Source organism: Falco punctatus (genome assembly GCF_963210335.1).
Source record: "Falco punctatus genome assembly, chromosome: Z".
NCBI lineage: Eukaryota > Metazoa > Chordata > Aves > Falconiformes > Falconidae > Falco > Falco punctatus.
Window position 1 is genome coordinate 40872855 of NC_137586.1, and position 12556 is coordinate 40885410.

A 12556-nucleotide genomic window follows, 5' to 3' on the forward strand; every position below is an offset into this window, starting at 1 on the left:
TGACTGCCGTGGAGTTAAGAGACTGAGGGTAACGGGCGATAGTGGCGGAGTACACAGCCAGATGTGGCAGCAGCCCACAGCGGTGGGTCCAGAGCAGGTCCGGCCAGACAGCAGTGATGGCTGTGCCGAGGGAAGGTGTGGGAGCAGCGTGGTGCCGTGGGTGGCTCCCACCATTGCTGCTGCTGCTTGGCTTGGCGGTATTCTTGCTGGTGTTTATGTGCTCGTTGAAGGTGTCTGCAGTTGAAGAAGAAATGGGCGACCACAAAGATGTTAAGAAGTTTTTCAGGACACAGAATGATGTGTTAGTGCTGTATTCTAGATCTGCTGCTGCTGCAAGCTCATTCAGGTTACTGTCCGGTATGATCCAAGAGGCGAAAGGACAAGGCACTATAACAGGGGTCCTCAAACTATGGCCCCCCAGGGTCCTCAGTCTGGCCCCCCGTATTTACAGACACCCACCCCCCCCCGCCGGGGGTTGGGGGGGGAAACCAAGCAGCCGCAGATGGCTGCCTGCCACTTCATCCGCGTGCCGGCCCCCTGGTTAAAAACTTTGAGGACCCCTGCACTATAAGTTCATCACACACCCCCTCTGAAGAAAACAAAATCCCAGATGCTAAGAAAGCAGGTAAGAAAGGTGATCAACCTGTAGAAGCTGAAAAGCCCAAGATAAAAGTGAAGAAGGAATTCAGGGACAAGTCATCTGGACTGTATGAAAAGTTTATTTGTAAAAAGTTTGTGATAGTTGGTAAAAACATGAGGTATGAAATGTTAAAAAGAAAAAAAAAAAGGGGGGGGGAACTGTAGAGCAATTATAAAGGACTGTATGAAAAGTTTATTTGTAAAAAGGACATGATGGTTGGCAAAAACGAGGTATGAAATGTTAAGGAAAAAAAAAGGGGGAATTGTAGAAGAATGAAGCTGGGTTAATTAGCATTGTTAATATAGAACTGTGGGTTGGCTTCAGGGGTGGTGGGTTGGCTGATGTAGGTAAGGTGCAGCTGTGGCTGGTTAAGTGAAGTGGTTGAGAGCCAATGAAGAGAGGGCAGCTGAGGAAGAGAAGGTGAGAGAGGAAGAAGCAGAGAGAACACAAGCCCCAGATGAGGAGAAGGCAGCAGAGGGACTGGTATGAGATAGTAAAAGACCTTGTTGCAGCTTGACAGTTTGGAGAGTGCTGCGACATTTCCGAGTTTCTACTTTTCCTTCTGGAATGCAAGACAGAAGCTTGGAGGACTGGGTGCAACAGAAATGTTGTGCCAAGCAGCTCTACTTCTAAAAAGTTTCAAAGTCAAACTTTTCGCATTTGGTTTACTTCAGACCATACAGAACTGGGGAGTGCTCATTTTCTGCTAACCCTTCTGAAGATTTGCCCCTTTCTTGAGGACTGTAAATGCTAACCTGCATCAATAAAAGCTGTCACTGCCCTACCAAAACAGAGCCCCTCCCATCTCATATTCTCCTCAGTGCTGTCTGTCTGGTTAGGTTGAATAGATTTCAGTCCGGGGCAGTGTATGAGGGCAATTATGCTATATATACTACTACTCAAAATCTTGTTTGTCAAGAAAACCTTAACTCCTATACAGGTGCTTAAGTTTAAGCCTGCAAGTAACATTATTATATTTCAGAGTTTCTGAGACTGGGGGTTCTGTTCAGGATGAAGCCTGCACTTAGTATATATTAAAAACAACTAAGCTATAACAGTGTCTAATCTTGTGGTAGTGATACACTCTCTGAAAAAGTGTGAAAATGTTTGGAGGGAAGATATTTTAACATCTGTGGGAAGATAAAACACAGCTACTGAACTGCTCATTCCTGAAATCTTAATAAAATGTGAGCTGTTTGTGGTGGTGACAAAGCTAGCAAAAAGCTGCGGTTTTCCATCACAGATTATTTGTACATGCTGTTATCAGACTTATACTATCATACACAGCCATGCCACTTGTAAGGGGAAAAAAGCTTACTGCTAAAATTGCAAAATTATTAGTGAAAATTTCAAAAAGTAAAGTCTAAAATAAATTTTAAGATACTTAAAACCTGATAAATAGAAGTTGTGTATGTGTTGTGTATTCTACACTGAACTGACAAGTGCTTGGGAGAAACTTGAAAAAAAGCAAAAATCAGTCTTGCATTTCACAAAAACAGTACGTTTCCAAGTGTTTCATACCACATATGCTCTTTTGACTAAGTGCAGTTTGAAAGGAGTAACAAGTACAAAGCAGTTACACTCCCTAGTTTTATTTGTACAGGGAAGTTTCTTTTACTGCTCATAGGAATTTCACTGTATAAATATAATGCCAGGTTCCTCTTGATAAAACTGCAGCATGTCAGCTGCAGATGTCCAGGAGAAATGAGGTCAGACTTCCACATTTGCTTCTCTGAGGTTACCCTAGAAGTCCACTGTAGCAGTTACATCTCCTGGTTGTAAAAGAACAGAAGGCAACAGCTGAAGCACCCTCTCCAAAACATTACAGTAAATGGAGTCAAGAAGGTCATCTCTATCTCCATCTGGTGACACAACAGAGAGACAGCAGGCATAGTAATTCTGACAGCATGGAGGATGCACTTCCACCCAAAGGCAGGTGCAAAATACACTCAAACTTCCTCAACTGCCAGTCCAGTCAAAGCAGACAGAACTGCTGCTCTGATCTGACTACAGCTTAAAAATAGTCACAAAGACTGTAATTTCCTATCACGCTTTTCTTTTCTCTATGAACAGCACCTTCTTCTGACTCTAAGCCTTGAACCCCTCCTATCTTCCTTCCCAGCTTTGCATTAGGCAGAGATAGTACTTCACTTCCATCCCTCCCATAATCTCATCATTGGCTGGTAATACCATCAGTACCTGGCTTTGGCCTGCATTCCCTGGCCATATCTGTTTCAGATTTAAAGGTAGGTTATGAAGCCTATGGAACTTCACAGAAGGAAGATGGACTTCTGAAGTGGCCTTACAAGCTTCTGCATTGTGAAACAATCCTAATTTAGCTCATATCAAGCAACCAAGAAGCAAGACTCTGTTTTTAGAAAGGAAGGAATACAATGTTACTTAAGTCATAAAAATATAATTAGTACTTCAGACTTGAAAGTTCTGCTATCTATTCATATAATGTCATACACCTCAATAACATTGATAACAAGTCAACAAGACTAAAGGAAATGGGTTGGGATTTCCTTACCCTGATTTTTGACTCAGTTCTCTTTCACTGCTGAGAAGCACCGTTTCCTCCTTCATTTCTTGTCCTGTTGTTATGTTATTACCAAGTCTCTGTTGAGAACTTGATTCCCATGAACCATCACCACCAACCACGGGCAGCACATGAGCTCCTGCAGTGCCCGAACTCCCATCCTCACTTGTCAGGCTATCTGAAGGGTAACAGCCCTCATGTTCAAATGATTTCTGAAGAGGAGTTTCTACCTGAAATTCTGCCTGAGTGTCAAGAATCAATTCCTGTGCTACGACAGTTGCCAGTTTACCACCAGAATGTCCAGACCCCAATTCTGGCATCTCTAAGTCAGCAGAAATGTCTTCAGGTGATACATCACTGACCTCATTTTGACCCAATATAATCCAGCCCTCATCTTGCCCACAGCTTCCTCGCGAACTTGTTTCATCATCCAGTTTCTGCGGTACAACAGAACTTTTCAATTCTAAGTGAACAGCATCCCATTCAGTCCCGCAAACAAAGCGATCTTCCCTTTCATTTGTAATGGAGATTGGCTGAAAGGCATCCGAGGGGCCTGGTGAAAAGCCTTCATGAGATGCTGTTTGTTCAGCTACATGAGATTCTTGAAATGCAAAATCGCTTTCCTTTCTTTCAAGGGAATCCTTCGCTGAAGGTGTATTTTCTTCCTCAGTAACAAGGATGTAATCCATCTCCAGTGAAGCTGGATCCTGGTGCACCTGCATCCTCACATCTTCCTCACCCTCTGTACTTTTCAGCTCAGGGCTCTCAGAGGAATTTCTCAGCCTATTCCCCCTGCAAAGCAGGGAGTCAGTGCCAGCTTCTAAAAGAACAGGCAAACAGAAACTCCTTTTAGTTTTCAAATTACTATTGCAGTCACCATGATTGCTTTAAATCAGTAGAGTGAGGTAAAGCTCTTCTCAGTTCACTTTGTTCTGTTAATGTGTACTTGAATTTTACAACACCATCATCGTCATTATTGTTAGAGATTACACATTAACACCGCAACCCTTCCTAAGGGACAGATGGTTCCGTGTCCCATACGCTAGGCCCCGTACGCACCACAGAAATAAGGGTTCCTACTTCAACGTTTAAAAGCTTTAGCTCTGCCCAGAAGGGCGATGCTAGAGGCCTTCCCATGCAACGTACACCACGGGAGACTCCCAGACCCCGCACTTCACGCAAGGGCTCGCCACCCGGCAGCACACCCCAGCCGCTGCCCCTCCCCCGCCCCCGGCCCCCGCCCCCCGCCCCGGGGGCCGCCTTACCATCGGGCGGTCGCCCGTCGCCACCTGGCGGTGAGCCCAGGCCACGCGCCTCTGCCGCGGGTTTTGCAGCCGGAACCGCCGGGGCTCCCGCCGTCCCCGGTACCGACGCGTCATCTCCCCGAAGGCGCTCTGCGCGCGCCTCAGGCACCTGATCGGTAACGCTGCTGTCTGCGGTCGTTCGGATGCCTTCTGCACCCTCCGTAGGAGCTGGCCGTGGCGAAGGTTTTTCCAGAGAAACACTGTCACAAAATGGCTGCTGCAACAGGAGCTCGTTCTCTGCACACTCTCCGCTGCCAGAGGGTTCCGCGCCAGAAGATAGGCGGGATGGTGGGCTAGGTACCACTGGCGACTGGTCACTGGGCATTCCCCTAAACACACCAACAGCATGTTCAATTACATCTTCAGGTTCTTTTCCCATGTCATCAACCAGCTGATCATTTGAATCAGATTCGTGGCCTTCACCACCACCAGGCAGAAAGGATTTGGGAAAAAATACTTGCTTATCCCTTGATTCCCCTCCTGCGGCTTCGCTGCCTACTACTGGCAGCATACTTGTGCCACCACCTATGCCTGCCAGGACACCAGCCACGGATGCGTTCCTGGTGTTATGCTCTGCTCCTGTCTCAGATTCATCCACACATTCTTCTGACATGTATCGCTCACCAGCAGTTACTGCTGTATGCTCAGTATTGGAATATTTCCCAACTTCAGCCAAGGCACTAACTTCTTTTAAGCTTCCTTCTGCCCTGTCAAGTAGAGTGAAATCCATCGGAACCAAATGCGTTCGGGAGGTTGCTATCCAAGCTGTATCAGCTGGTGTTCCTTGACGGCTTGCAGGAGTAAAACTTTCATGGAACGTGTCTTTCAGATCTAAGGACGTCACTTGTAAAACTTCATTTTTAAGTTCAGCCAACTGGATCGGGTCAGTAAAAAGTTTATTTTCTGGACCATATTCTTCCAAAATTGCAAATTCAGGAGGCTCATGATCATTAGAAGAGATTAGCTGACAGGATTCATTGGTCTTTCCCTGTTCATAGGCCTGGAGACTACCACTTTGATACTGTCTCTCTAACTTCTGCGTTACTAACTGCCTCTTTGAATCTTCCTCTTTACCCATATTTGACCACACATGAACTGGCTGACTATCTTTGTCTCCAGGCTCCACCCCAATCTGAGAAAATGGGATAGAAGCATGCTTGGCTTCATACTCCTGGCACACGTCAGGACTGCTTGATGCTTCTGAACTATTGCCTTGGTCACAGTGACTTAAGATATCAGGATTTTCACCATCTGATTTCAAAGTGACAGTCTGCTCAGCATTTGTCCACAGGTCAGGGTCCACTGAAAACAGCTGATTACTTTCTTGTGTGTTATCCTGTAAAATATCTGGGCTAAGTGTAGTTTGGGGAACTAATATACTCCACCCTGGGCTTGACTTCTGTGTCATTTCAAAAGATAAGTCTTCTACAGTGAAAGCATCTGGCAAAGAGTTGTGCACTTCTGATCTTTCACAGGTTTCCCACTGTTGTTCTTGAGGAATTAGACTTGCATTTCCCCCATTGTCTTTTGGTAGATCCACTACTGGGATTTCTTGAACTGATGTATTTGGCATACCTCGTTCCTCATCTGAAAAAGGATTCTGTGCAGTCAGTCGATTTTCCTCATCTGTAGGAAACAACTGCTCTTTCAAGCCCCTTTCTTCTTTATCCAGTATGAAAGGATCAAATTGTTTGAACTGCTCTGTGTCTTGATTTATCTGACTATCAGGAATATTCATAGGATGTACTAGACTTTCATTTTCTTCTTCATCACAGTACAGGGCGGGAGGCTCATTTCCACCATTATTGGCATTAATGAAATGTGCTTCCGTTAGTTCTTCATCTTGTGAAGGTGAACCCCAGGAGTCCTCCTTACTATTTGTTAACTGGTTTGTTGCAGAGTGACTTGAAGCAGAATACTGATCTTCCAATTGCTTTTTTTCACAAGGCTGTGAATTCCACCATTCTGAACTGTCATCTGGAAAACCAAATGTTCCTACTGTGGATTTTGCATCAGTTCTGAAATCAGCTTCTAATGACATACTCCACATATCTACAGCTTTTGAAGAATACTCTTCTTTATCATCAACAGCTAAAGTCGGTGTAGTATCTTCACGCCTTTCATAAAAACATGAGTCTTCTCCGCTGCTTGTTTCTTTACTAAAAATACTCACCTGGGCTTTTTTCTGAAGTGTTTCCCAGTGACCTAAATATTCATTATACACCGTTCCAGTCAAGTCCTCCTGCAACAGTTTCCTAGCTTTAATTGTTTCAGGATTTTCATTGAAGATGCCTACCTGGACCTCCTCTCCCACCTTGGTTTTTGCATCTAAATTGTCTTCAAGACTTGTTGCATTGGATTGAGCATAGTCCTCTCCAACTTCAGACACTATATGCTGTTTGTTTTCATACATGGAATCTTCACAAATTGCTTCTGGACATGCCTCTGAATTCTCTGAATCCTCATTTATGTCAGGACTTGATAACGAAGATACAGTATCATCATCTACATGGGCATTCCAAAAATGTAAGCTTTTAGGAACGTTGTTCTGGTCGGTGCTTGTTTCAAATCCTTCTTCACATTCATTCCCAAATTCATTCCTTTTACAGGCACCTTCAAGATATTTACTATCTTTAATATCCCAAATATCCCTACTTCCTTTGTCATGACTGGCAACTGGAAGGTCTCCCCACACATTCACAGATGCATCACTTAAATCAGGACTTGTTCCACTTGAGTGTGCGTAATCATTTATTGAATCACTCCACACATTATCTTCTTCCAAATAGCTTTTGATTTGTATATCCTTTGAAAGGCTACTTATGGTGTTTGCCATTTCAAGGACTTCACTTGCCTCAGGACTTGTTTCAGGAGATTGCAAATCTTCACATGGCTGTGAATTCCAAACAGTTTGGGGAAAACTGTCATTCAGCATTGCACATGGCCCTCTGCAAAGATTATTAGCAGGTTCTACATTTTCAGAGTTTTCATTTCTCCCAGAACCTATTTCATGTGAAAATGAATTTTCCACCACAGACATATCTGTAATGTCAGGAACACTGACATATCCAGGAGAGGGACTCTTCTTAAACTCATCTATGAAAGACTTTTCGTAAGTCATGTTCAGTTCAGAGCTATTTTTGAAAGACACTAACTCAGAATCAGAAATGCCCAGATGGCCAGGAATCACTTCATGAAAGCTCTCTTTCACTTCTCCCAGAGCTTCTTGTCGTTCAGTCACCAAAGGAATTGACATGGCTAGGCGACAGCCCCTCTTTCCAGAGTCATTCCAGATGCCAGAGCTTCCAGGCATTTTAGAAGAATTATTTTCAGGGTTATCACTACCCTTATCAGAACCTTCCGAGATACTTTCCATCTCGGGACTTGTTGCATCCTCTATCACTGTAGTCTCCTTTTCCACTTTCTTGGAAAGCAGCTGTGATGTTTCACTGTAATTGTAGGTGTGTGGTCTGGGGTCATCAAAAGATTCGTAATTTCTGCCTTCCTCGGAAGCACTTGAAGAAGATTCTGCATTACTCTGTGACAAGTCTTTCCTCTCCTCCTGGCTACCTGGATTAGTTTGATTGGGAAATGACTCATTCTCTGTGACCAACACTTCCAAATTAACACTATTCCTCATTTTTCCTGGGGAGCTGGGAACTTCAGTTGTTGACCTGTTTTCTTCCAAATCAGCATTACATGAAGATTCACTGTCCTCTTGCACTGGTTTATTACAAATGTCACTAATCATTTCCTGTCCACTTGTCTCATCTGTTCTTTTATATACCTCTTTTCCTTTCTGAGAGATGACAATGGCATTGTCCCAGCCTTCCTCACAACCCTGTTCACTGTGTAAACTCCATGAGTTCAGCTGCTGTGCTGAATCCTGACTATCCAGCTTTTCATCATCAGCAGTGTTTTGTGCTGCCTTCTTACCAAGTATATCACTCCCTAAGTCACATATCTTCAAATCCAAACCATTCCCAGTGTCTGAAGTTGGTGTAGATGTGTCTGTGTCTTCTACAGAAACACTGATCACTGCTGCTGCATTTTCAGCTGCCGCCTGTCTAGTATTTAATTCATTCTGTGGCAGCAATAAGTCATTCACTGTTTGATCGTACACTGGTGGTGGTGGTTTGTTTTCAGATACAGAAAAAATATTTTCACTGGTATGTATTTCAGTTGAAAAACACTGATTAGCTGTTTGTTCTGAAGTAAGGAAAGGTTTAGCAGAGGCAGGAAGAGCAGTAATTTCAGAAATTCTTTCTTGTAACTGGGTGACATTATTTAGGGGAGTGTTCCAGATGTCTGTGTTTCCGCCACTTGAAAAAGCAATGTTTCTAGGAGATAATGCTTCCTTACTTGCTTTCTCAAGTACTTTTGGCTCAGCCAAACTTGGGTTCATCAATTTATCAGTAACCGTTTCTTCGTCAAAATCTTTGTCCTCATTTTCTCCTTCATCTTCCACATATGTAGGAGATGTATATGAATCAGATGTTGAATAATTGGTGTCTGGTGGAGAAACAACTAAATCTTCACCTACGTTTGATGAACTAAGATCTGAGTGTTTATATAAGAAGGTATGCTCCCATGGCACTACTACTTCTGTTACTTCTTTCCTGATGTTTTTATCATACATATTCCAGGTCTCTATATTTTCGAATTGTTTTGGTCTATGTTTAGGGTCACCAGTTACAGTTTTTTCCTCTATTTGCAACTTGGAATTATTTTGCATATTGTTGAAACCAGAATTTGTATTTTCAGATTTTCCATATTCTTCTACTGAATAATATCTTTCTTTATCCCAGGCTTCTGGAGAAACCTGGATAGGTGGACTTTCGGTCCCATTGTCCACTGTGATTTCTGAAGACTCTGATAAACTAGTTTTTGGTATGGCCCATTTCTCAGGAATATTCACTGATTTTTTTTCTTTATCCAGTTTGGGCATGTTCCATACATTTTCTGAGGCTCTAGCAGTATCTCCTGCATCAAACTTGGACCAGACTTTGTAAGAGTCTGCAGCTAGCTGACTACCTTTCCCTTCACTACTACACCATGCATCTGACATCATAGGTGTTGGCTGTCTGACCTTCCACGGGTCAGTAAAGCTCTCTGGTTCTTGCTTTGTCTCTTCTAAAGAAGCAGTTTGCAACCGTGAATGTTCACTGTTTTTCTCTTTATTCTCATGGCTCCAATTATCTTGTTTAAACTGATTATCCCACAGACCTGCTCTCATGTATTCCATTTGCTTTGGCTGTTTTTGGAGGAATACAGAATCTGAGGCTCTTCTATCAATATGTTGTCGTAGCAAGGGACTTTCTTTACAATCTTTCCATAAGACAGGGCTCTGAAATACAGATTCCTGCTCACTTGAACTCCATGTATCAGCATTTCTGGACTCTAGGTCAAAGCCATCCCACCAGCTCCCATACCTAACACGAGACTGAGAATAATTTGTGCCATCTATTTCATTCATTTTTTTAATGACATCTTGTGGGAAAAATAAAGGCTGCCCATTATCTAATGGTGAAATTTCTACAAGACTGTTGACAGGAGTTGGTGGAATTCTCGAATCAGCAGTTTTCAACATTTCTGGTGAAGAAGAATCACCTTCAGCTAAATCGATCAAACTTGTTTTCTCACACATTTCTCCTGGATTCTCATCAAATTCAGCTGAATTGTCTTCCTCGTTTGTTGTCATAAGTAAGTCAGTTGAATAATTTGTTTTATTATTTTCTAGCAGGTTTGCTTCATCAAGTTCTTTCTGCACAGTGAGTTGTCCTTCTGATGAATCACTATTAAGGAAATAGTCATCTGCTGGGGAGCAATCGACAGAACGAGAAGATGACTCGGATGGAGCTGCAACCACAGGTGCTAGATCAAAATTGAAAAGATCAAAGTTATCGCTATTGTCTCTAGACTGAGGTTTTTGTTCTTCAGCTATTGCTCCTTCAGGAATAGGGCTATAGGAGTCAAAGCCAGGCAGAAGACTGTGATGGGAAGCAGCACCTTCTGCAACAGGGCTATCATCACTAAGGAAAACAGAACTCTCCTTGGAAGACCGGCTGCTTCTAATGGTAGCCAATCCACTGTCTGGACTCACAAGGTCTACATTAACATCAATGTGGGCTTGCATAGATCCATTTAGATCTTGAGGATTTTCTATGAAATTTGCAGAACTGGGCTGTGGTTCTACATCAGAACCATATAACTCCGTAATACCAGAAGAGCCTTGTGAAAGTGGAGCACTTCCAGCAACAGCTTCAGTAGAAGAAGTTCTACTGTTTGATACCATTTCTGGTTGTCTTCTATTTATAACTTCCTTAACTAGAAGAAAAATTTGATCACAGGTCACCAAAGAGTTTTGTTGATAAATAAGTATTTGGTCACATCCACATTCTAGAGGATCCAGCTCCAAACAAGGATTCTGACATTCTTCTAATTCACAGCAGATCTGTTGAAAAAGAGGATGTTTCAAAATCCATTTCAATCATGGGCATAAGGGCATATATTGACTACTTCACTGTGTAACACAGCCGTACCTATCTATTCCTATTAATCTACTTCTTGCCCATTTCACTGTAACAGCCTTATTATGATCCCTAAACAGATGAAGTATTAAAATAGATCAATAGAAAATATGTATTATATAGTTAGTCAGAATATTTACTTGAAGTTATACCACTTGACTTTTAAGTTCACTTTTCATTAGAAAAAGAAAATCCAACAGATTTCTTAAGGCACCAACTAAACATTCTGACTAAAATACGTAACAGTACATGAGAAAAGTATTTCTACAATAGTATAATTGGATTAATTAAATACATCTATATTGACCTTGAAAGTACGACTCATTTAGCCACCTGTGCCTAAGATCAGATTAAGACAGAAAAAAGTTAGAAAAGTTGCCGCTGAGATGATTTCTTCCATCTGAGGACAAATACAGTAAAAAAAAAAAAAAAAAAGGACAACAACCTGGCTTTGGACAAATTAACATTCTAGTAATAATTTGGCTTCACTTCAGAGCTTAAATTATTTAGTGATAACATATTCATAGATGAGTTCAGGTCATTACCATTTACAATGTGTTTGCTCATCCCTCACTGTCAAAGACTCATTTGTGTAGATCGCAATACAAAAACAAGGCAAAACTAGTTAAAAAAAAAAAAAAAAAAAGATCATTCTGTTTTAGCTAAATTGAAAAATCTTATCTCTTTCTTTATTTCCTGTAACTGTACAGTTTTTCTGTTAGGCTGGTCTGAAACAATCATAAATATCACAGTCTTTCATTTTGCATCATATAAGTAATGCAGCCATTTCAAATAGCTATGCAATTGCCAGACAAGAGCAGCTACTTTTTGACCCCACTTAATTATTCAACATTTTTGCATATTCTACTTTTAAAAATTATTTTTTCCAGGAAGGACATTATTTAATTCTTTTTCCAGGTACTTACTTGATTGCCTAGCTCTAAGTTTTCTGAGCATACCGCTATTTGTCGTTTTGTTTGCTTCTCATCTGACAAACAGTTGGCCAAAATGACAAGTACATCAAACCCATATTTATCTATGAATGCTTTCAGATCATCAACGAGACTCCTGTGTAATACGCAGTCCTGAAATATGGTAAGAAATTAAAAGAAATGTCAGCATCTTTTCCATGCTCCTTCCATCCAAATCTGTGGTGAAAATAGTCTGAAACATTAATAACCATCAGTGTCTCTAACTGGCAACAGAATTCAATTCCATTTTTCAAAACAGTGATGTGCTTAAAAAAAAATTAAGAACCAGTCTCACAGCACAGTAACGGACTTTTACTGCTGAAAAATGCTAAAATACTCAGTGCAGGTTTTGCCTTCTTGAAACTGCTGCTGAAACAGAATTCTTTCTTGTTCCTGCTACTTGCATTCACAAGGTTGCTTAAAAGTATTGGATTACTGCCATTTCTTGAATAAAACCCCTTTTTTTCTAGAAAATACAAATGATTTATGAAATTGGAGATGTCAATATTTTATTTAAAATAACAGATGTTAAAACAATAGTATCAGGGTGCAAAATCAAGCACTCAAAAGGA

At 41.7% G+C, this 12556-nt stretch overlaps 1 protein-coding gene across 7 annotated transcripts in view; it reads right to left on the reverse strand.

Annotated features, from left to right (window-relative positions):
- PRUNE2 (prune homolog 2 with BCH domain) overlaps positions 1 to 12556 on the reverse strand; it is a 148859-nt gene that overhangs the window by 54315 nt on the left and 81988 nt on the right. For 6 of the 7 annotated variants that reach the window (XM_080371679.1, XM_080371678.1, XM_080371676.1 and 3 more), the window contains 3 exons: positions 11940 to 12098; positions 4445 to 10937; positions 3171 to 3999 (listed from right to left, as the gene is read on the reverse strand). In XM_080371679.1, coding sequence (XP_080227805.1) covers positions 3171 to 3999; positions 4445 to 10937; positions 11940 to 12098 — 7481 coding nt within the window. Of the gene's footprint in view, positions 1 to 3170; positions 4000 to 4238; positions 4416 to 4444; positions 10938 to 11939; positions 12099 to 12556 lie in introns of those variants that run through there. The other variant, XM_080371681.1, reaches the window with a different exon arrangement.